Source organism: Hemiscyllium ocellatum, chromosome 5 (assembly GCF_020745735.1).
Source record: "Hemiscyllium ocellatum isolate sHemOce1 chromosome 5, sHemOce1.pat.X.cur, whole genome shotgun sequence".
NCBI lineage: Eukaryota > Metazoa > Chordata > Chondrichthyes > Orectolobiformes > Hemiscylliidae > Hemiscyllium > Hemiscyllium ocellatum.
In genome coordinates, this window is record NC_083405.1 from 130,941,570 (window position 1) to 130,963,508 (window position 21,939).

At 42.3% G+C, this 21,939-nt stretch overlaps 1 protein-coding gene across 2 annotated transcripts in view; it reads right to left on the reverse strand.

Annotated features, from left to right (window-relative positions):
* Positions 1-2,941: 2,941 nt before the first annotated feature.
* Positions 2,942-21,939, reverse strand: part of mindy4 (MINDY lysine 48 deubiquitinase 4) — a 203,984-nt gene continuing 184,986 nt past the window's right edge. For both annotated transcript variants that reach the window (XM_060825650.1, XM_060825649.1), the window contains exons 17-18: positions 13,611-13,683; positions 2,942-5,745 (exon numbers count right to left, since the gene is read on the reverse strand). In XM_060825650.1, coding sequence (XP_060681633.1) covers positions 5,697-5,745; positions 13,611-13,683 — 122 coding nt within the window. In that variant the 3' untranslated portion in view covers positions 2,942-5,696. The remainder of the gene's footprint in view (positions 5,746-13,610; positions 13,684-21,939) is intronic.

Genomic DNA, 21,939 nt, shown 5'->3' on the forward strand with positions numbered 1-21,939 from the left:
TGGAGTACTGTGTGCAGTTCTGGTCTCCAAATTTGAGGAAAGACATTCTGGCTATTGAGGGAGTGCAGCGTAGTTCACGAGGTCAATTCCTGGAATGGCGGGACTACCTTACGCTGAAAGACTGGAGCGACTGGGCTTGTATACCCTTGAGTTTAGAAGACTGAGAGGGGATATGATTGAGACATATAAGATTATTAAAGGATTGGACACTCTGGAGGCAGGAAACATGTTTCCGCTGATGGGTGAGTGCCGAATCAGAGGGCACAGCTTAAAAATGCGGGGTAGACCATTTAGGACAGAGATGAGGAGAAACTTTTTCACCCAGAGAGTGGTGGCTGTGTGGAATGCTCTGCCTCAGAGGGCAGTGGAGGCCCAGTCTTTGGATTCATTTAAGAAAGAGTTGGATAGAGCTCTCAAGGATAGTGGAATCAAAGGTTATGGAGATAAGGCAGGAACAGGATACTGATTAAGGATGATCAGCCACGATCATATTGAATGGTGGTGCAGGCTCGAAGGGCAGAATGGCCTACACCGGCACCTATTGTCTATTATCTTAGATTGGTAGAAAGCTCAAGCTCAGAAGGCTCAGCCCCATCATGTTTGTACTGACTCACTTGAAGGAGTTATCAATTTTGGTCTCATTCCTCTTCTGTTCACTTTCCACCAAAGGCACTGAACAGAGCTTACATTTTACCATCCATGATCTCAGGAGATTCATACAATTAAGGCACTGTTATCATATAGGAAGTGCACTTTACATATGGCTCATTTTTCTCATATAACTCACTGCATGTTCATTTATGTCAATAAGTATGACACCCATTTGTGCACAGCCAGGGTTGTACGAAGAATTAGACATTAGCTGATCCATTTCTGATGGTAGGATTTAGCTTTTCCAGGATGTCCTCTTGCTTTCTCATGCAACCTCAACACAGCCAGCACTTAAGACACAAGCAGGGTTTACACTGAACATCCAAAGTTTCAGAAGCACAGCGGGAGAAACTGTCCTTTGAACAGCCACATAGCATCATTTACATCCATCTCAACAGGCAGACTGTGATCCAAGTGAACAACTCAACAGAAGATTGGTCCCTCCATTAATACAGCATTGACTCAGCACTGGGAGAGTAATCATAACATAATTATATCCCTCTCAGTCAGAAGATGGTGGGCATCAGTCCTATTTTAATGGTTTAAACATGAGAAGCATGTTAGTTTCAATGCAGTGCTGAGGGAGTGCTATGCTTTTGCTGGTGCCATTTTCTCAATTAAAATGTTGGATTGTGGCTACATCTTCCCTCTGAGAAGGACAAAAAAGGTCTTGTGACCCTTTTTCAAAGAGAAGGTTAGATATGTTTGTTGTCTGGTCAATACTAAACCCTTGACTGATACCTGATGAAGGACTGATGGCCGAAAGGTTGACTCTCCTACTCCTCGGATGCTGCCTGACCTGCTATGCTTTTCCAGTGCCACATTTTTTGACTCTGACCTCCAGCATTTGCAATCCTCACTTTCTCCTGACTTGAACATATGTCAGTTCTGAGGATGGTTCCCTGGACCGAAAATATTAACACTGATTTCTCTTCACAGGTGCTGCCAGATCTGCTGAGTTTTTACAGCAATTTCTGTCTTTGTTTGTGTTGAAAATACGCCACCGTTCCTTCAGTGTCACTGGGTCAAAATCCTGGGACTCATAATGCTGTTAGGGAGAATCTGCACCAAACGGACAGCAGTGTTGAATTAAGCAGCTCGTCACCACCTTCTCAAGGGCAACTAGGTACAGGCAATACTGGCCAGCCAGTAACACCCACATCCCAAAACTGGATATTTAAAAGAGCACATTGGGATTTTCTGCGGCTGGGCTAGGCTGAGTCTTTGTTTTTCAGACAATGGGTTTAAACTGCTGGCATTCACAGCATTGTTACGATGCAGAAGGCAGCTAGTCTACCCCTCGTGTCTGCACCTGCTTTCTGAATAAACATGACTTCATGCCATTCTCCTGCCTTTTCCCTGCGCCCCTGTGACATTATTTGCATAGAAGTAACCATCCAGTGCCCTCCTGAATGGCTCGGTTTAACCTGTCTCCACCACACTTCTAAGCAGTGCATTCCAGACCTTAAACAATTCATTCTATGAAAAAGTTTACCTCATATCCCATTTTTTCATTTATTTCTAACCCAGAAAGAAGCATGAGCAATTGAACCAAGCTGAATGTACACTTGGGCAAGTCACCTGATAGATTACTTCAAACTGGTCTCATTATAGCTAGCCATCATTAATATCAGACCCACGATAATGGGTGCTTTAATCCTGCGTTACTAGACTCACAAGCTCTCTGAATATGAGCCAAGTTTAAATGTAGAGGTCCTGTAATTACATCACAATATTTATCCACTGTTCAACTGAAAAGTCCCACTGCCAAACGCAAGTGGCTAAACCGAATGAGTTAAGAAGAAAATAAATACTGCATTTTATCATACACTTAGCATGACTGGACAGCACACATTAGAAATTAAATTTCTGCTTTCTAAATTCTGTTATTCTAGATGCAGAGAGTATGTTGGGTGGCACGGTGGCATTTACAGCTGCCGTACAGCACCAGGTGACTATCTGTTGTTCTCCCATGTCTGCGTGGGTTTCCTCCGGGTGCTCCGGTTTCCTCCCACAGTCCAAAGATGTGCAGGCAAGGTGACCTGGCTATGCTGAATTGGGGGGTTGCAGGAACAGGGTGGGATAAATTGGAGGGTTGGTGCAGACTCAATGGGCCCCACCCTGTAGGGATTATGTGATCCTATTTTGCTTAATACAGCATGTTTAATGAATTAGTCTTGAGGAAGTTGTAAACAAATTAATCTGATATTTGGCATGAAACACAAATCAGAAGGAGGCCACATAACCCATCATTTCTGTTCTTTGAAAAAGCAATTCAAGGTTGGTCAGGATTTTTTTATTATGATGCAGGACATGGAGGCATTATTGGTGTGTATGGTGGTACAGAGCACAAATGAAAGGATTTCAATAAATTAACAGTTATTTCATTTCACTCTTACAAACAAAACAGCAATTTTTCAGAAAGTCCACAGCATCAATTTACTGCACACAAAATAATACAACAGCTCAGTCTCTCATTGTTTGGCTTCATGTACTAACCAGGAAGACTCAGACGTACATTAATACATATATTTGTATGTGCACGTGCACATTTCTTGCACCAAACAAATTAGAGGCAACGGAATATCCAACAAAGCCAAACATAATGGCTGCTTTTTAATTCCTTGACAACCAGTTAAACAACACGAGGCTGGAAATTACTGCGAGCAACTTTATCATGCGAACATTTAAGGCAAGTGCGCTAAACTCAGAAGCTGATTAGGGAGCGTTTTCATTTTTGCCATGTTTAAAAGGCTCTGCACAAGTGGCTTGCCAGCTCAAAATGAAGCACAAGGAATAGGAGGTTATCCTGCTTGACAGATGGAAAGTGGGCTGGAATGCAGGTATTTTAACTCCCAGGGCATGTATATAAAAAACAGCACTGGTGTTCAGGCTGAAACCAGCAGAATAATGTTGGAGCTGGAAGTGATGAGACCCTCAGGCTGTCCAATGAGGGGATAAGGCGGGATTGAGTTTGGCAGATGACACCACTGGATCGAATTTAGTGAAAAGGATGTAGGAAGAAGAGGATGAAAAGAACAGTGCAGCTCCTTTTATAGGTCCAGGACATTCCAAAATGCTTCCCAGCTGCTGAATCTTCAGCTTGTCAAAGATGGGAATCAGCTTACACAGGCCAAGGTTCCACAGATAGCTGTGAAATCAAAATGACCATTCATCGGTTTACGTGGTGCTGGTCAAGTTGCTTCAGTAGTAGATGCTAGCCAACACATACTTGAAAAAATGTGACTCCTCAAGAAAGAAAGAACCATGGAATTGTTTGTTACCAACGAGTACTTCTGTGTAGAAGATTTTTTTAGACTAATCTTTCATTAAAAGCAGAATCAAGACAAACATAAAAACACATGCCACGTAGATATAAATGCAAAGTCAGTTAGAACATCAAACAAAGGGATAGCTGCTTACTTGAAAGAAGTATTTTTAAGGAACACAGAGAAAAACATAATAGGGTAACAGGAACAGGCTTCCAGGTTTGTTGGCTTATTTTTCATTCCTAAACCTTCTTAGGCTTTATTTGGAAACAAAGAAACATTACACTATTCCTGGTATTTTTCATCCACACACTGAGGTGGGAGAATATGCTCCTCATTGTGGAAAAGGGAACATGTCGCAGCACAGTTTGAACTGTGCCAGGTGTTACGGGTGCCATCTCAAGGCAGAAACAGTTTGCCAGGTGTCACTGTCAGATGCCTAAGACTGACTCCTGGAATCTGAACAGCGCAGAGCAGCCTGCTGGGGGCTCTTCTGCTCAGGATTACTCAATCAACACACAGCATAATTATGTGGGCTCTTAAAGGGATTGCTGGAGGCTGCCACCAAAACATTTTCTTTTTTTAAAAAAATGAATTATCTTCATGAGAAATCAAGAGAGTGCTCCTACTCCTCCCAGCCGTCCATGGCATTGCTGCAAATTGTTTTGTAGTGTGGGGTCAACTTTGGGACTTTTGGGTTTCTGTGTGGCCTGGAAGGTATGTCGCATATTGGCCCACTGCCATATCTCTCATTCTCCTACTCACCCCATCCTGCTGTGGGCAATGCCAGCAAGACAGATGGCTCTAACTAGACTGAAGTACAACAGACAGTTGCTTCTACAGGTTGTCTCACTTATTGAAATAAGTTTCACCTTGCTCAGGCGAAACCTCAAACGTTCAGCTTCTGGTCCATGCTGACCATTCTTTGAAGGTGTAGCACATGATCTAAAAAATTAATTGCTTGAGCTAATAAAAGCCATTTTTTCTTTTAAACATTCAGCATTATTAGTTTTACCAGCAAGTAGACAGTATGGTGGCTAACAGGTAAAGGCATATGTGAGCTTACTGAAGTCACTATTAAGCATCTGTGAACCTGCAATCTCCCATCGAACCAGAGCCTTTAGCATCCTGATTGAACAGGAAAAATTGGTTTAGGTCCAAATTCCTTCTTCAGTAATTTCTTAATATTGTTTAAAACAAAAAAAAACGATATAATTGAACACAACGCTCAAAAGGTTGCTTTTGCTGAATCTAAGACAACTTTTCAGAGAAACTCTCAGCATCTCTTACAGCTCAGCTACTTCAGCTCTGCCACAGGGCATTAACTGCAGCCCAACGAACCTGCCCATTTTGATAGCATCGAATTTTCACAATGGGTTTTATGTTATTCACAATAGGGAAGGTCTTCAATCCTAGAGGATCATTTGAATAACCCGAATTAAATAGGCACGGTAGCATACCAAGTATCAATTTCGAGCAGTTCACTTGGGAGACCGGCGGGTAAGCCAGCTCACTACTTTCCTGAATTTGCGGCCCTCGACATTGCAATCTCCATTTTTCCCCCAACCCCCACCGCTACGCGTTCAGAAGAAATGAGGTAAATTAACTGATGGAGGTGTTGTTGGGTGCCATCCGATGACAGACACATTTTAAGATCTATCTTGCTTTTTACGGCAGCACTTCAGAAGCGAAGGTGTTGGTGTTTGATTTTTTGCACCTCTCAGTCTCCCGGGCCATTCGATCCAGGTTTGACTTCAGAGACGAAGGTTGAACTTCTCACAGGATTGGGTCCGTTCCATTCCAATCGACAAAAGCTCCCTTCCACCTGAACAAATTAGAAAATAGTGTTAGGTGTGCTGCATTGAAGAGAAGTCCTTTCCTCTTTCAGATGAATGTATTTTCTCCCTTTAAGCTTGGAACTGTTGTGCCACATCAACCTACTCTCTTTGGGCAAGGAGTTGAGATAATTTTAAATCTGTGGGATACAGGGAGAAAAACAAGGTGGATCCAAAATTAGCTAATGTTTTAGCACATGGAAAGTAGTTTCCAGTGGTGTTCCACAGGGCTCAGTATTGGGTTGCTCGCTGTTTATGGTAAAAACAAGGACTGCAGATGCTGGAAACCAGATTCTAGATTAGAGTGGTGCTGGAAAAGCACAGCAGTTCAGGCAGCATCCGAGGAGCAGGAAAATCAACGTTTCAGGCAAAAGCCCTTCATCAGGAATAGAGGCAGAGTGGAGAGATAAATGAGAGGAGGGTGGGGGTGGGGAGAAAGTAGCATGGAGTACAATAGGTGAATGGGGTTGGGGATGGAGGTGATAGGTCAGGGAGGAGGGTGGGGGAAAGTAGCAAAGAGTACAAGTACGCTGTTTATGGTGTAGGTTAATGATATAGATTTAAACGTGGGAGGCATAAGAAAATTTGTATTTAAAAAATGGCACTGCAGATGATAACAAAGAGAATAGCTGTTGACTGCAGGATGGTTCAGTTGAGTTGGTATAAAGTGACAAATTAAAAGAAATTTTGATAAGGCAAGGGAATCCACAATAAACAGTAGGGTACCAATAGGGGTACAGGAAAAGAGACACCTTGGGAGTGTATGACCACAGGTCCCCAAAGATGGCAGGACAAATAGATACAAAGTCCTAAAGAAGGCATATAGAGTCATAGAGATGTACAGCACGGAAACAGGCCCTTTGGTCCAACTTGTCCATGCTGATAGATATCCCAACCCACTTTTCTACAAATGGCAAGATTCTGTATATAAAAACAGGGGTATAAATCTTTGGTTAGGCACAGCTAAGTTGTATGTACAGCATATTACTGGAAATACACAATTGTTCTGGAGGGAATACAGAGGAGATTTAAAGAATTGCAGCTATGAGGAGAGACTGCATAAGCAAGGTTTGAAATTTCAGTGGCACTGGCAACTGTCAGTCTTTACTGGATTTGGGGATGGTGCCAGGGGATTGGAGAATTGCAAACATTGCTCCCTGATTCAAAAAATGTTAGAGACCAGCCTAGCAATTAAGAGCGACAGTTAACTTCCATAGTGGGGAAACTTCTACAGATAATTATTTGGGATAGAATTCTAGTCATAAATGGAATACAGATTAATTTGGAGGGGTCAGCTTAGATTTGTGAAGGGAGAATTGTGTCTAACTTGCTAGTGATCTTGACAAGGGTCTCGACAACAGACAGAATAATCAAGGCAAAGTTGTTGATGTGAATACATGGACTTCCAAGAGACAATCAATACAGTGTCACAGAACAGACTTATGAGAAAGGTTATAGGTAATGGAACTGAAAGGACAATAGCAACATAGATACAAAATTGGCTGGGGGACAGGAAAGAGATAGTAATAGTTAATGGTATTTTTCAACCTGGAAGACAGCTTTAGTGCATTTGTGCAGGGGTTGGGATCCTTGCTTTTCCTGAAATATATAAATTATTTTGATGTGGAGGGGACAACTTCAAGGTTTGGTGGATGATATAAAATTTAACAGAATTTTAAACAATGAGGACGACAGCGTCAAACATCAAAATGACATTGACAGATTGGTAAAGTGGGCAGATATGGCAAATGAATTTCAATGTGGGAAAAATGTGAGGTGATACACCTAATATAAACAACATGGAAAGGTAATATAAAATAAAGGGTATTATTCTAAAAGATATGCATTCATTAATGTTTGAGAGCACCGTTAATAAAGCACTCACTACTACTGGCCTCATAAATATGAGCACAGAGTACTAGAACAGGGAGTTATGATGAACTTATGGAAGAATACTGTTAGAATACAGTTAGAATACTGAGTACTGTTCTGGGTACCACAGTGGTGAATGGATTAGGAAGGGTGCAGAAGAGGTTTATTAAAATGACTCCAGGGATGAAAAACTTCAGCACTGAAGAAAGATTGGAGAAGATGGGAGCGTTTTCCTTAGAACAAAGGCTAGATGAGGTTTGTTTGAAGTTTTCAAACTCATGATGGGTCTGAGAACTGTTCTCATGCAAACAGATCAAGAACTGGGCCACAATTTAAAAGTTTTAAAGAATTATTTATCTACCCGTGGAGCATGGCCATCACTGGCCAGTCAGCACTTATTGCTCTTATGGTGGTGATGAGTTGCCTTCTTGAATTGCTGCAGTCCAAGGGTTTGTATGCAGACCCAGAATGCCCTCAGGGAAAGAATTCCAGGACTTTTACAGTGATAGCAAAGGAATGGTGAATATGTCCAAGTGAGGATGGTGAGAGGCTTGGAGGGGAACTTGAAGGGGGTAGTGTTCCCATTTATCTGCAGCCTTTATCCTTTTAGATGGAAGTGGACATAGGATTGGGAAGGAGCTGTTTAAGGATCTTCGGTGAATATCTGCAGGAACATCTTGTAGATTGTACACGCTGCTGCAACTGAGTATTGGTGGAGGTAGTGGAAGCTCGCAGACTTGGTGCCAGTAAAGCAACTGCTTTGTCCTGGATGCTGTCAAGCTCGAGTGCTGTTGGAACTGCACCATCCAGGCAAATGCAACGTACTCCATCACACTTCTGACTTGTATGTTGTAGATGGTGGATAGGCTTTGAGCAGTCAGGAGATGAGTTACTTGCGCAGTATTCTTAACGCCTAGCCTGCTTTTGCAGCCACTGTGTTTATGTGGCGGGTCCAGTTGAGTTTCTGCTCAATGGTAAACCTCAAGATATTGAAGGTGGAGGAATTCAGTGAGTGTCAAGGGCAGTGTGTGGACTATCTCTTGTTAGATATGGAATTTTTGAGGTTTGAATGTTACTTGCCACTGGTCAGATCAAGCCTGGATACTGTCCAGGTCATGTTGCATATGAATATGTGCTACTTCAGCATCTACACCGTGTAATCATCTGCAAATATTCCCATTTCTGACCTTACAATGGAGGGAATATCACTGATGATGCTGTTAGACTTGTGGCAATGAAAATAGAACACAGGAAGGGGAGTCGATCATTCAGCCACTTAAGCCTGCTCCACCATCCAATGAGATCAAGGCTCACCTCTATCCTCATCTACCTACTGCCTTGACTCCATAGACTTTTGCTAGACAACAGTATGAAAATCTATCAGCTGCAGGTGTCACATAATTAGCTGGATTAGTGTCCATTTCTTTTTGTGGGAGAGAATTACATGGAAATGGTAGGTGAAGTTTGAAGTGGTCACTTTGCTCATGCATTTAAGGCAGTGCCTTCTTGGCCTAGACACCAGCAGAATCTTTCAGTTTACTAAATCAATTATTTTCCCAGCCACACTGGGAAAAGTGAATAGATGGGAAGACAGGCAACATTCTTCTCGGGACAAGATCGTTAAAGGCAGAGCAGTGATCGTAAGTGGTGTAATAAATGGAGGGCTAAAGGATAGATATTTTAGGTTAGCTTTTCCATCACTTAAGTGGCATTCCATGAAACAGAAAAAATAAATATTTAATGCCAGTACATGCAAGCTAACTGGGATTTATAGAAATAGCAGTGAGGTCATTGTTTGCTGGAAGAAAAATTCTCTGTGGTAAATAGTAAGTGTCAATTGTTTCTATTGCTCATAGAGTGAGTTCCTTCTTTGGGGTGTTAACCTGATCTAATCAGGGAGGCCTGACTACATATTAAAAACAGGAGTGTCAGAGGTTCTGTTCACTTGGAGCTGGCTTTGAGGGAGCCAGACCAATGTAAAATACTATGCACATGTAAATAAAGGGTGTCTTGGTGATAGGATATGAGCTGCTTTGGAGTTATTTCACTGTCTATATACTATAATTAGGTGTTTTAGTAATCTCTTTTAGCAAATTGCTCAGTTGTAACTAGGGTAGATCTTTTCAAGTACAGGTTACTAGTTGTTACTGGATACCTTAATAAAAGTATAGTCATTGTTTTTTTTAACAACTTGGGATATCAGAAATGTATGAGAAAATTCCCCCCAACCTCAAAGGCAGATTCAGAGGTTTGAAGGTTATCATGCACATTGAGATGATGATTAAGAAAGCATTTGGAATCCTTAGCTTAGATTAGATTAGACTTACAGTGTGGAAACAGGCCCTTCGGCCCAACAAGTCCACACCGACCCGCCGAAGCGCAACCCACCCATACCCCTACATTTACCCCTTACCTAACACTACGGGCAATTTAGCTTGGCCAATTCACCTGACCCGCACATCTTTGGACTGTGGGAGGAAACCGGAGCACCCGGAGGAAACCCACGCAGACACGGGGAGAACGTGCAAACTCCACACAGTCAGTCGCCTGAGTCGGGAATTGAACCCGGGTCTACAGGCGCTGTGAGGCAGCAGTGCTAACCACTGTGCCACCGTGCCGCCCAATAGCAATTCACTGCTATTAGTGAATGGAGACATTAGTTAGGCTTCGGCTTATGTATTATATAAATGTCCAGGGAATGCATTTTAGTGAGCAGTGATGGTACCAGGATAATACCATGGTCAAGGGATTTCAAGCACCCAGGGTAAATAAGCTGAGATTGTTTTCCTTCAGTATGCAAAGGTTATGGGTCGATTTAATAGACCTATAGAAAATTACAATGAATTTCATAGAACAAGTTGGGAGTCACAGTTTCCTCTAGCAAATCACCAGAGGTCACCTATTTAAAACAATTCCAAAACAAAGAGTAAACTGGACACTTTTTTGATAGACAGGGCTGGTAAGATCTCACACTCCCTCAAAGGATGGTCACATTCAACAGGATTATACATGCTCTTCAAGAGAAATAATTTGGAGTGTTATGAGGAGGAAGCTGGTATGTGGGACTAAATCAGAATGTTCTTTTGAAAATGTGACATAGCCCAGATGGGCTGAATGGTCTCCTTCTGTGCTGGATAATTCTATAATTCACTTGAGTTGCAATGTTTAACATTTCCTAACTTATTATTTGATTACTTTCCCCTCACTTAGTATGCTCTCCAAATGTAAACAAAAGTTGCAATCACGTGTAGGTCAGGCCAGATAATCAGAGCAGAATTCCTTTCCTAAAGGGCATTAGTGAACCAGATGGGTTTTCACACAAGAGTTTCCTAGTCACCATTATAAAAACCAGCTTTTAATTCCAGATTTCATTTACACCCAACCACAAATTCAACATTTATAACTTCGAACACATCTCCCAAAACATTATGTCAGGGCTCTGGATTACTAGGCTAGTGACATTACCACTACAACCCTTTCTCGATTTCAAAGGGGAGACACATTTTGATGTAGCTTTTTGTCTTGCACTCATAGTACATTTTGCAAGAAACAAGTGCAAGGAGAAAACCAACATTTATTCTGCAGGACTGGGGAGTGCTGATCAGTAGAGGTATTGCTATGCAAAACAAATCCATAATGCTGATTGACAGTTAACAGCCAGGCATTGTTTAAATTTTAAACAAAACTCCCACTGGTTAGGACATTGCCTGAGAAATAAACTAGCATATGGCCGTCTCATATTTTGAGTTGAAACAAGAGCAGTGCATTCACATGGTCTGTCTGCAAAGAACAGGGTGTTATGCACTAACGTGAAGCCTCCAGTCAACAAAAATGCATCACACTGAGGGCCTTACAATCCTAAAGTAATAGTCAGTGTAACTCTGCGTGCATTTAGAATCCAGCAAATGTCCAAACATAGAATCACACTGAGTGTGACAAGCGTTTCAAGTGCAGGCTGGTTGGCTATGGTCAGTAACTTACCTATTGCAAACAATTGAAGGAACATGCATTTATAAATGATCTGCCGGTCTTTGAGACATATGGCCCAAATCGCTAGCATCACATAGGCATTGACATTCATTTATCATATTCCTAATATATGTAATAGGCATGTTCACCATGCAAACTTGTTGTTGAAACAGGAGGTATCAAGTCTATCCTGTGGAATAATGGCTATCCTGACCAAATCATTTCTCGTTGTTAATTGCACAAACTTATAGAAAGCATCCACTCTATATCAGATGAAGTGTAAGGTATCACAAAGGTTTGAGCAACAGGCAAAGCTACCTGTTACCAAGGCCACACAGGTGCTGTTCACTACCAACAGGATGCTGTCATCAAGCCAAAACACACTACCCTACAAATGAGTCCACTTGCCAACCAATCAGCCCTCTCCTTTCATACAGTATGTTAGCCTTCCCCTCGCTTGAGAAATAATTAATATAAACAAGTTCACCCAATCTTTGCTTTCAGTTTTTTTTATCTTATTTTGTTTTTAGCATTTTTCCCATCTTCCATAAAGTTAACTGATTCAACTATTTATGTTTATATAGAACTTGTAATGTTGTAAAATGATCCACAGTACATCATATTCAAACCAAATTTGACAGTGAATTGGCCCCTTTAAAATATTTTGTGTAGCCACATACATGCTGAATTACAGGGAAAACTTTTGTACGGCCTTCAGACGAGTTCTTAGGTTGTCACACTGCAACATTGCCATGCTGCTAGGAGGAAGCACTGACAGTCAGTGGCCATTTTTGATCAGAACAGTTCCTCCAAAATCCAAAGCAGCAGATAAAATAGCTGTCACACCTACATCTCTGTGCAGACATGGCCAGTGATATCAGCCAACCTTGGCAGGATTCGGTCAGTTCAGAAAATTAGTTCAGAAATTGTATGGTATTTGAATGTGAAAGGGTTTGTGAAGTAATGGCGCTGGTGTTATATTTGAGGGGGATAAATCTTTCGCCGCACGCTGGGATGATTTACAGGAATAACCCGGGAGGGTATTATTGGGTGAGTCATTTCTATGTGTCAGAAGTACTCTGGTAATTTATGGGACATGTTGGGGTAACGTACAAGTAAGAGCGGGGTAACTTATCAGAAGTGTAATGTGAGACAGGAATGAACTGCAAGTCGTCATCGAGGCTGGTTTCTGCTGCTTCCTCTTTGTGTACGTGTGCTTTGTGCCACCTGGGGGTGCACTCTCAGCCATCTTTGTTCTCTAGAATAACTCTAGAATAATAGTGAAGTGTTTCTGCAGAGTAGCAATGACCGAATTGAATAATGGAATAAATGTTCTTCAAAGGAGGCAGGGGAGGGGAGGAATAAGCACAACTTCACTTGATCCTCATTCTTAGGAAATAGACATCACAAGAGAGCATTCGTGAAAAGGGACTCTCATTTCCCACATTTGGCAGTCTTGGAAAGGTTGTGGTGAGCCTCCTTTTCAAATGGCTGCTACAGAATCAACTCCTGCTGTACATTAAGGAACTCTAGGATTTTGACCCAGTAGCAATGAAAGAACAGAAAATTTTCAACCTGGATTAAATAGAGGTGCTTTAAAAGTCCGCATGCAAATCAGAAACTGCCACGAATTCGTTTCATTTGTTCATAGGATATGGGCATTGCCGGCTGGGCCAGCATTTACTGTCGAGGGCAATTAAACATCAACTGTGTACTTGTAAACTAGACCAGGTAAGGACAACAGTTTCCTTCCTTAAAGGACATTTCTGAATCAGATAGAGGTTTTTATGATAATTGATAACGGTTTCACAGCCATCATTAAACTCTTAATTCCAGATTATTAAAAAATTTGAATTCAAATTCCATCACGATTCCAACAGGTCTCTGGATTAAGTTTAGTGACAATACCACAAGACAGTTGCCTCCCACTTGTTGCTGTGACTTCACTGCAAGTGAAGCAGAAATCCTACTTTTCCACAAAACACAGTACACAAACCATTTCATGTTCACTCACTTTGTCCTGATACAATGTTCAAGTGGAGGAATCAAGTCATCGTCTCCTTCCAACGAGCAATGTTCTGAAGCATCTGGAAGACAAGATTGGGGGTGGGAAGGAGAACATTTAACCCCAAGTTAGGTTAATCAGTTCTGTATGTTAGAAACAAAACAAAGGCTCAAATAATGGAGCGACGTCAATGAGGATTTGCTAAGGAAAAGGTTAAATATTTAGGGCAAAACCTTTCATTCTGTGGGGAATGTTTAACAGAATGTATATTGCAATGTAAAAGCACTGAAGGCAGTGAGTAGGTGATTACAGATCACTTATCCTACCACAAAGTGCCACTTTTTGCTAACCTTTCTCTTCCATTTCAAGACGGATGTTATGTACTTGCAGCATTGCATGATTTTTTTTAATCTATAAGGTTTTACACACAGATTGATTTTATATTAAACTTTCCCCCACCGTTTTGTTTCACTGCGAGAACTAATTGTCGGCAAGAAAATCCGTGGTGACCTGTTTGAATTGCACGAATTGTTCCAACACAATCAGGTGAGAAATCGGAATCAGGAAACAAATGTGCAGCAGAAATCCGCCGTTACATGAGTTCACATCATGTTCCAGTAAACAAAAAATAACCTCCTGAGAACTGGCCTAATTTCTTCCAGTGATTGGGCCATTATTGTTTCTGGGCGAGGGGCTGTTGACAGCAAACTTCAAAGTAAGCCAATAATTAGATGGTGACCTTAGTCACAGCTAATCCTAGGCACAAGACATTACATTTAGAGAACAGAGTGAATCTGATTTGACTGATTTCAAAAGGTGTATTTGTCTAGCAGCCTCCTGGAGTAAAACCATAACATTTTAAGACACTGGAGCAGAAGACTATTCAGTCTATTGAGTCTGGCTGATCTGACAATCCTCAACTCCACTTTCCTGCCTTTTCCTCATAATCCTTGACTCCCTAACTGATCTCAGGTAGTTGCATCAGCCACTCTCAACAGCCCTCTGCTGTAAAGAATTTCACAGATTCACGATCCTCAGATTCCTCTCAGTCTGTCACAAATGGGATACTCCTTATTCTGAGATTATGCCCTGGGTGCGATGTCAGTCGTCTCCAATCATTAGGTGCATTAGTCAGGGGTAAATGTAGGGGAGGGGAATGGGTCTGGGTGGGTTAGTCTTCGGAGGGTCCATGTGGACTTGTTGGGCCGAAGGGCCTGTTTCCATACTGTAGGGCATCTAATCTAATTTCAGCAACAACAGATAAAGGGGGAATAAAGCTCTTTGAAAAGTAAATAAAGGGCGGCACAATGGCTCAATGATTAGCACTGCTGCCTCACAGCACCAGGGTCCCAGGTTCGATCCCAGCCTCGGGCTGTGTGGAGTTTGCACATTCTCCCTGTATCTGCATTGGTATCCTCCGGGTGCTCCAGTTTCCTCCCGTGATACGTGTATTAGTCAGAGGGAGGTGGGTCTAGATGGGTTACTCTTCGGAGAGTCGGTGTGGACTGGTTGGGTCTGGTTCCACACAAGAGAGAACCTAATCTAATTTTAAGCACACAAACAGTGATTGAATCAAATTTAATTGAGTTGTAAAATATATGGTACTTTTAATGTACAATGTATAAATCTAACATCAACTATATATAATTCACACTTTGCCCTCTACTCACCAGATCTCAGTATGACACCTGTGGCTACATGCTATTTGCCAATACCTTGAAGTCTGGATTGTTGATTTCAGAAAAAAAAGTACCATTTCGCTTGCTACTGTGCAAGCATCAAGTGACATGCTCTGGATTGCTGTTAGTTTTTTTTCTCCTTTGTTTTTAAAGTCTTTGAGTAATGAGTCAGCAGCCACAGTCATTGCTTCTTTAATTATTTTGCCATCTGTGAATGATTTCTCTTGATCTACCAGAGGATGGCAAAGGCAAAATGATGCTTCAGTACAGGCCTTACACTTTGCTGCTACTGTAGATAAAATGATTGCTGAGCTTGCAAAGTGGCATTCAACTCGTCAACTTTCTTTATCCAAAGCATGCTCCTCTAGTGAAAAATCACCTTTTAATTTATAGCACACTGTTTTGTGATGCGGTTCCAAATGCCTAAATTCACTTACTGATATACTTAGGTGACATACAAGGCAAACATAATTATCTTTTACCATCGTGAACAGCAATTCATTTTCCCATTTCACAATGAAGGTGTACATTTTCAGTCCAGGTTCATCTCTAGCTAAAGATGTAGATAAAATCCAAGGTACCACTAACTACTATTCTACAACTGAGAACAGACCTTGGGTAGACATGTGCATTACACATGAGAAACAAATAAGTGCACAGGATATTTTGAACTAAGTTCCGAAATCTGTTGAATTAGAACAAATTCTGCACTCACAATCAATCATGAGTTTTAAATGTGGGTCTTGAGGCTGCTTTTCCCTGCACTTGCTTCACCTTGTCGTCTGTAAACATCACTCTACCACTGGTCCACCCATGCTTCTGGCACATCCAGGATATTGCCAGCTGCTTTCTAATGTGGAGGCACAGGAGCTCATTTCTGTGGTATCAATGAATTTTCTGGATCTTGGGTCAGCTTGTATTGCTCAGATATCAGACACAAAGCATGGTAGTATCTGCTGCAACATTTCTTTGTTCTGCAAGAACGTCCAAGTGCAGCAGCTGCTTCCGGAAGCAGACATCTTGCGAAGGCACGACGTGTGATGTGTACCTATAGCTTCGAGGGAACACAGTGTGGAGGCTGTGATCGATTGCCAGAGTCTCTGATCTACAGTTTGGAGACCACAGTCCTTGACTCTCACACAAGTGGAAAACAAACTTTCACGTTCTTTTTATTCACTCGTAGGATGCGAGTGTCACTGGCTGGGGCAGCCTTCATTGCATGTCTCTAATTGCCCCTTGAGAAGGTGCTGATGAGCTGCCTTCTTGAACTGCTGCAGTCCACGTGTTTCAGATTGACTCATGATGCCATTAGGGAGGGATGTGACAGTGAAGGAACGGCAAAACACTTTCAAGTTAGGACAGTGAGTGGCTTATAGGGGAACTTGCTGGTAATGGCGTTCTCATGTATCTCCTATGTTTCCAGATGAAGGGCTCCGGCCCAAAACGTCGATGCTGCCTGACCTACTATGCTTTTCCAGCAACACACTCTTAAGTCTGATTTCCAGCATCTGCAGACCTCACTGTCACCATGTAACTATTACCCTCGTCCTTCTAGATGGAAGTGGTTGTGGATTTGGCATCTAACCGGTGAATCAAGTTCAGTGAGGGTGCTACATTGCTTTTCTATAGTGGTCATCCTTTCTTGCGGCCTTCCTCTCTGGGGTTCTGGCTCCAACCTTTTTCTCCAGGATTGATTCTATCCTTCCTTTGCTTTCTTCCTATCTACATTTCCTTACAGAATGCAGCATTGTATCACTTGGGAACCGCAATGTTTTGCTTTGAACTCGATTCTGCTACTTCAGTGAGGAAAATTTAAAGAAGAATACAGGCACAGGGATAGATTACGCTGCCCATCAAGCCAGCCCCTCCATTTAAAACTAACCGTACACCCTCAATTTTAAAGTGTACCCCCAGTTTGTGGAAACATCTTACCTGCATCTACCCTAGCTCTCCCTTTAAGTAATTTGTAGATCCTCTCTCATTCTTCAAAAACCTGGAGAATGTAGGCCCAGTTTGTCCAACTTCTCTTCATAGGTCAATCCCACCATCCCTGGATCAAGTATGGTGAACAGAGGGCGGCACAGTGGTTAGCACTGCTGCCTCACAGTGCCAGGAGCCCGGGTTCGATTCCAGCCTCGGGCAACTGTCTGGGTGGTGTTTGCTCATTCTCCCTGTGTCTGCGTGGGTTTCCTCTGGGCAATCTGGTTTCCTCCCACAGTCCAAAGATGTGCAGAATTGGCCATGCTAAATTGCCCTTTGTGTTAGGTGCATTAGGCAGAGGGAAATGGGTCTGGGTGGGTTACTCTTTGGAGGGTCAGCGTGAACTTGTAGGAAATCTAAAATCTAACCTAAACATTCACTGACATCCTCTATGGCAATAATATCTTTCCTGAGATAAGGAGACCGAAACTGTTCACAGTATTCCAAGTGTAGGTTAACCAAGCTCCTATAAAAAGTAAGACTTCATTACTCCTGTACTCACATTCTCCTATAATAAAACTAACGTTCTACTAGCTTTCCTACTGCACCCACATGTTTGCCTTCAGTCACATATTGCTCAGGACATCTAGGTCCCTTTGTAAGTCTAACTAACCTTTTACCATTTAAGAAATACTCGGCACGTCTTTTTCTCCTACCAAAGTGGATATACTCAAATTTTTCCAACATTATATTCCATCTGCCATATTTTTGCTTGTTTACCAAGCCTATCCAAATCTTCCTGAATCCACTTTACATTTTCCCCACAACACACATTCCCACCTAAGCTTTGTATCATCAACAAATCTGGAAATACTAGATGTGGTCCTCACCTCCAAATCATTGATATATGGGGCCCCAATTACTGATCCTTGTAGCATTCAATAGTCACAGCCTGTCAACTCCACAACTTACTTCCACACACCCATTTATTCCTACACTGTTTTCTGACTGTTAGCCAACCACATCCCGCACCTCTGCCCTCAGACCCCACCCCTCCAACCATAACAAGGACAGAACACCCCTGGTGCTCACCTTCCACCCTACCAACCTTCGCATAAACCAAATCATCCGCCGACATTTCCGCCACCTCCAAAAAAGACCCCACCACCAGGGATATATTTCCCTCCCCACCCTTTTCCGCCTTCCGCAAAGACCGTTCCCTCCATGACTACCTGGTCAGGTCCAAGCCCCCCTACAACCCACCCTCCCATCCTGGCACCTTCCCCTGCCACCACAGGAACTGTAAAACCTGCGCCCACACCTCCTCCCTCACCTCCATCCAAGGCCCTAAAGGAGCCTTCCACATCCAAAGTTTTACCTGCACATCCACTAATATCATTTATTGCATCCGTTGTCCCCGATGTGGTCTCCTCTACATTGGGGAGACTGGACGCCTCCTAGCAGAGCGCTTTAGGGAACATCTCCGGGACACCTGCTGCAATCAACCACACCGTGGCCCAACATTTCAATTCTCCCTCCCACTCTGCCGAGGACATGGAGGTCCTGGGCCTCCTTCACCGCCGCTCCCTCACCACCAGACGCCTGGAGGAAGAACGCCTCTTCTTCCGCCTCGGAACACTTCAACCCCAGGGCATCAATGTGGACTTGAACAGCTTCCTCATTTCCCCTTCCCCCACCTCACCCTAGTTCCAAACTTCCAGCTCAGCACTGTCCCCGTGACTTGTCCTACCTGGCTATCTTCTTTTCCACCTATCCACTCCACCCTCCTCCCTGACCTATCACCTTCATCCCCTTCCCCACTCAACTATTGTACTCCATGCTACTTTCCCCTCACCCCCACCCTCCTCTAGCTTATCCCTCCACACTCTCTGCCTTTATTCCTGATGAAGGGCTTTTGCCCATAACATCGATTTTGCTGCTCCTCGGATGCTGCCTGAACTGCTGTGCTCTTCCAGCACCACTAATCCAAAATCTGGTTTCCACCATCTGCAGTCATTGTTTTTAACCATTAATCCATGCCAGTACAGAACTTACTCTCCCATTTTACCTATATTTTCCTAACCAGCCTCGTATGGGGGCTCTTTGTCAAAGACTGTGTGAAAATGTAAGTATTCTATGTCATTAGGCATCAACTGGTCAAATCCTGGGTTTGAAAAGTGAGGCGTTGTTACACTTTCCAAAAAAAAATTTAAGTGTGGGATGTATATATCACTGGCTAGGCTAACATTTATTGGCCATCCCTAAATGCCTTGAAGGTTGTGGTGGGAAACTAAATTCTAGAACATCCAGAGAGCTATGCGGAAGGGAATTCCAGGAATTTTGATCCATTGACAATAAAGGAACAGCAATGATATTGTTCCACATCAGGATGGTGCGTGATTTGAAGGGGAACTTGCACATGCTGGTGTTCCTGTGAATCTACTATGCAAACATTAAAAAAAATTCTACAAATGAATCACAAGGTTTGGCAAATACCTATTTTGCTGGTTTGCTCTCAATGGCAGTTTTCCAGCTAGTCTATAGTTTGGTACCTTTCCATTTTTCACATTTTTATTGATGGCCATTAGCTCACAGCTGGAACCTTACAAATTGCTTCATGTGACTTGAGGATAAATAGCCCTGGGCTGTCTTAAAAAGTTGATAGATTTAAGCAATACGTCATCCGGTCCAATCTGTTTCGGACCTTTATTAATCATAATCTCCCCTGTGAGCTTTTGTTTCATTGAGCTGATTGACATTACACTGCTCTATACAGGAGTCTGGTACATGGTTAATTATCCATTTGTGTTTTAACCATCTACTTTAAGATAGTGTCTTCAGGAACGTAAAGTGCACAGAGATTGCAACCTCCTAAGCTCAGAGGTTTGCTTTTTTGGACTTTGCAGCTTTCCTTTTCCTTAGTTTAAGGAAATCACTGAATTCTGGCAATTTGGCTCATAATTCTTTTTTGTTGACTTGTCCTATTTCAGTTTTATAGGTCAGCATTTCTTTTTAAAGCATTCTTGCTTTACAGTGGATTCATGCTAATTCATATTTGTTTGTCTTACTAAATTGCAAACAATATATAGTGCACGAAAATCTTGATATTAATGCTCCACATGTTTCCTCCAATTCTATTTTAGAAATCCTTCTATCCCATTAATTCCTCATCCAGCCTCATGTGAAATGCGTCTATCGCATCAGCTCTAATCCTATTGCAGGGAATTTCACACTCTCCCCACTCTCTGGATAAGAGTTCCTCTAAAATTCCTAAATGGTTAATTAGTAACTCTCTTAAATTATTTTGCAGTGCCCCATAACAGAAAATACCATGGCTAACTATTCAATTCCTCTACACATGACAGCACCACCATTTAGCCCTCTTAGAGAACATGGTGTCAACCTGTTTTAATATTTATGTCTGGACCTTTACAGGTGTGCCTCCAGGAATCTGTGAACACATGTTGAAAAGGCAAGATAGCTTCATTCAAATTGCAGGTTTTGCAACTACCTGCAACATACATCAACACTACGAATACACAGTCAATCTCAAGCAAACAAGAAAAAGCTAAAAGAGATTATGAAAAGGTATAGATAATTCATCTCCTGAACCTACTGCACCAATGACATTATGCTGGCTCCAAACCTTAACTCCACTTTGACAGGGCGTCAGTGAGGCCACACCTGCAGTAGCGTGCAGTTTTCGTCTCTCACCTCAGGCATGATCCCCACATCATAGGAGAAGAACAGTGAAAGTTTAGTAGGCCAATACCTGGGAAGGCAGGATTGTCCTATGCTTCGAGTTTTAATTAACTAGGTCAGTAATCACTAGAGTCTGGAAGAGAGATACTGGAGCTGTCTGAAACATATAAAATTGCATCAGGGCTATACAGAACAGATGCACAAAGGATTTCTCCTCCTCCTGATCTCCCCCATAACCAAGTGGGATTTACAGATCCAGGGTCAGCATCTCAGAATATGAGGTAGGCCATTTAGGACAGAGACAAGGAAACATTTTTTCACTCAGAGGATGGTCAACCTGTGGAAACCTCCACCACAAAATGGTGTGGGGGCTAGATTCCTGGTTATAAAGGTATGAAGATTAAGCAAAATTATGGCATTGAGATAGAGGATAGAAGGTTTGCATGATCAGGAAAGAGAGCACATTTGGAGTGAGGCACAGTCTGGAGCAAGTGTATAACTCTAGGATTTTGGTGCAGCATGGGAATTCTGCATGGGGGGAGAAGCTTTTTTTTTGCTTTTTGGCCAAGTTTGTGAGGTCTTATAACAGGAGAAATTTAAGCACAGGATCTTGGGCCCAGTACAAAAATCAGATTGACATTACAAGATTACCGAAAGTTCACTGGCTGGTTATAGCTGCTAATTTGACTATGAATTGCTTTCATTTTAATGGCAAGTAGAAGAAATATTTTACAGATTGAAGACTAAAAGAGCAGAAGGATTTTTTAAAAATTAAAAGCTAAGTAAATAGAGATGCTGGAATGTGTTATAACTGCATGATGCGGCTATTGGTGAACACCACGATGGTTCATAGTGACTGCATACGTAGCAAACGCTGGTTGCTTGAGGAACTCATGCTGACGAGCTGAAGTCCAAGCTTCAAAAATCGCAACTCTTCAGGGAGGGTGAGACTAAGCTGTAGGTTGTGTTTCAGGAAGTAGTCAACCCCTTACATTAACTAACTCGAATTCAGTCAGTGGTCAGGGACAGGAGGATGT